This window comes from Chiloscyllium plagiosum, chromosome 15 (assembly GCF_004010195.1).
Source record: "Chiloscyllium plagiosum isolate BGI_BamShark_2017 chromosome 15, ASM401019v2, whole genome shotgun sequence".
Classification (NCBI taxonomy): Eukaryota; Metazoa; Chordata; class Chondrichthyes; order Orectolobiformes; family Hemiscylliidae; genus Chiloscyllium; species Chiloscyllium plagiosum.
This window is the reverse complement of record NC_057724.1, coordinates 34,451,046-34,453,799: the sequence shown is the minus strand read 5'-3', so window position 1 is coordinate 34,453,799 and position 2,754 is coordinate 34,451,046. Positions and strand designations below refer to the sequence as shown.

The following is a 2,754-nucleotide window of genomic DNA, read 5'->3' as shown; positions in this document are numbered from 1 at the left end:
TAATAAATAGACACTTGATTAGTGAAATCTTTTGCAAACTTCATCTGTCACATGTTTTTGTATTTTGAATTAAAGTAATAAATGCGATTTATGAAGAGACAGATTTGGCCAGGAAGGGGTAAATTAGCCTCGAAAGGGTCAAAACGCTCAAAAGCCTATCTTCGACATTCCTCGTCTGATGCTCATTAGTCACGCCCCTAAAAATTCCTTCACAAAATAAATGTACAATACTGATCAGATGGAAATTGCAGTATCAAACCAATTTCATTCGTAATGTAGCTAGATGAACTGTCTTCCAACTTCCTTTTTGTGCATCAAGTCTTTTTGCACTTAGTTCCGGAACAAATTTACTAGAAGGCATGCCCCTGGTATGAAGTTTCTTTTGTAACTGCATTCCTTTGCAGGGCTTTAGTGCCAGACTGCATATTTAAGTCCACTGGTTGTGGAGATGGAAGTTGTTGGTGCATGCCAGGTGATGGTACTGTCTCTTTTGCATCTGGTTCAGTTTGCCCAGGTACCACTGGATTTTCTTTTACTGGTGCCTGTTCGTTGGGTATCAATGGAGTTCTACTTGCCTAATGAAAGAGAAATAGTAGGAAAATTTACCATTGCAGTCTTGAATCAAATTCATTCAACTATCTACATGGATGGAAAAGAAACAAAATTATTACAACCATGAAAATTGTGCTAATAAAATGCCATGATTTGGCGATGCCGGTGTTGGACTGGGGTGCACAAAGTTAAAAAAATCACAACACCAACTTATACTCCAACAGGTTAATTTGGAAGTACAAGCTTTCGGAGCGTTGCTCCTTCATCAGGTAGCTGTGCAGTAGAAGACCATAAGACACAGAATTTATAGCAAATGTTTACAGTATGATGTAACTGAAATTATACATTGAAAAAGACCTGGATTGTTTGCTAAGTTTCTCATCTTTTAGAATGACCATATTGGTTTCAGTTCTTTCATATGTAAATCCCAGAACTTTAAGAAAGTTACATTCTCAAGTGAACTTAAACAATAGGTGCCATGTCAGCCCAGATAACTCATTGAAGGAGTGAGGCTGTCTATGCCCCAATATTCAGACTGAGCAGACTTGAGAATGTAACTTTAAGAAAGTTCTGGGATATACATATGAAAGAACTAAAAACCAACATGGTCATTCTACAAGATGAGAGACTTTACAAACAATCCAGGTCTTTTTCAATATATAATTTCAGATACATCACACTGTAAACTTATACTATAAATTCTGTGTCCTACGATCTTATACTTCACAACCACCTGATGAAGGAGCGGCGCTCCGAAAGCTAGTGCTTTCAAATAAACCTGGTGGACTATAATCTGGTGTTGTGTGATTTTTAACCTAATAAAATGTGGCTTTTTAAAAAATGCACATGTTAAGTAACACAGTTGCCTGGGACAATGATTATGAATTCCAGAGTCAAAGTCAATAGTCCTTCGTATCCCAAAGCAAAGAGATACAAAAAGTGGTGTGTGCACGCACATGTACGTACGTGTGCGTGCGCATGCAGACAAATGGTGGGAATGTAGAACCAATTAAGAGACTTATAGTTGCCGGCCTAGAAGGCTTACACCAACATCTAATTTGCTTTTAGATTACATTACATTACAGTGTGGAAACGGGCCCTTCGGCCCAACAAGTCCACACCGACCCGCCGAAGCGCAACCCACCCATTCCCCTACATTTACCCCTTTACCTAACACTACGGGCAATTTAACATGGCCAATTCACCTGACCTGCACATCTTTGGACTGTGGGAGGAAACCAGAGCACCCGGAGGAAACCCACGCAGACACGGGGAGAATGTGCAAACTCCACACAGTCAGTCGCCTGAGGCAGGAATTGAACCCGGGTCTCCTGGCGCTGTGAGGCAGCAGTGCTAACCACTGTGCCACCGTGCCGCCCATTTGTAAGGTAATCAGAAGCTGTGTTCAGACCATTCTGCGCACCAACATATCTGACAGTGCCAAGCTATATTGCACTGGACTATTTCTTAAATTTCTAAATGCAATTTGAAAACTTCATCCTGCTTAATATTACTTTGACAGTTCTGACTTGCTTTTCAGCTTCACTAATGGATTTGGGATATTGATGGGAACTTGCAAAACATCCAAACACAGAGTTTTCTGATAAGTATTTGAAATAATATCCAACAAATTGTGGACATTTAATCAGAGATAATCTGATCAAGAATGCTACATTTGCAAAGGTGTCCTTTAAAGCCCAAACTACTGTCTTGGCTATTGTCCAGTGTAAACTTTGACCTCAAATCAACCTGGAAAAAGAATCAATGACAAACTAGTAGGTTTTTCCAGTAAGTGTGAATAGATCCAATTAGAAATGTTTCCACAATATGGATAGGAATTGAGTTGTGATATACAGTTCCCTTCATTCTGATCTGTGCATTGTACACATCTGACATCAAGAAATTGATATTTAACAAAACCCCATGCTTTGCACATTTTGTGATACCCTTACAGCCTGGTGTGTATTTTCTGAGATCTCTTCTCAAAGAGAGAGGGGAAGGTCAGTGTCTCTGTTTATGCCAGCAAATCACCCACAACAGTAAAGTGCTTCTCATGCAGAAAAGGCAAATTTCATCACTGCACCACTGGCATGTTGCGGTGGATAATCTTGTATGCAGAAGTCAGGATCTAATTGGCTCTGGCAGAGGAAAAACAGTGTCAGTGAATAGATGATTGTTGAACAAGTTTTGTTTAACAGCACT

The 2,754-nt window shown here is 39.8% G+C and overlaps 1 protein-coding gene across 1 annotated transcript in view; it reads right to left on the bottom strand.

Annotated features, from left to right (window-relative positions):
• Window positions 1-350: 350 nt before the first annotated feature.
• The window catches only part of zdhhc9 (zinc finger DHHC-type palmitoyltransferase 9), an 84,038-nt gene continuing 81,634 nt past the window's right edge, over window positions 351-2,754 (bottom strand). Inside the window, exon 9 of the mRNA XM_043705296.1 lies at window positions 351-575. Coding sequence (XP_043561231.1) covers window positions 351-575 — 225 coding nt within the window. The remainder of the gene's footprint in view (window positions 576-2,754) is intronic.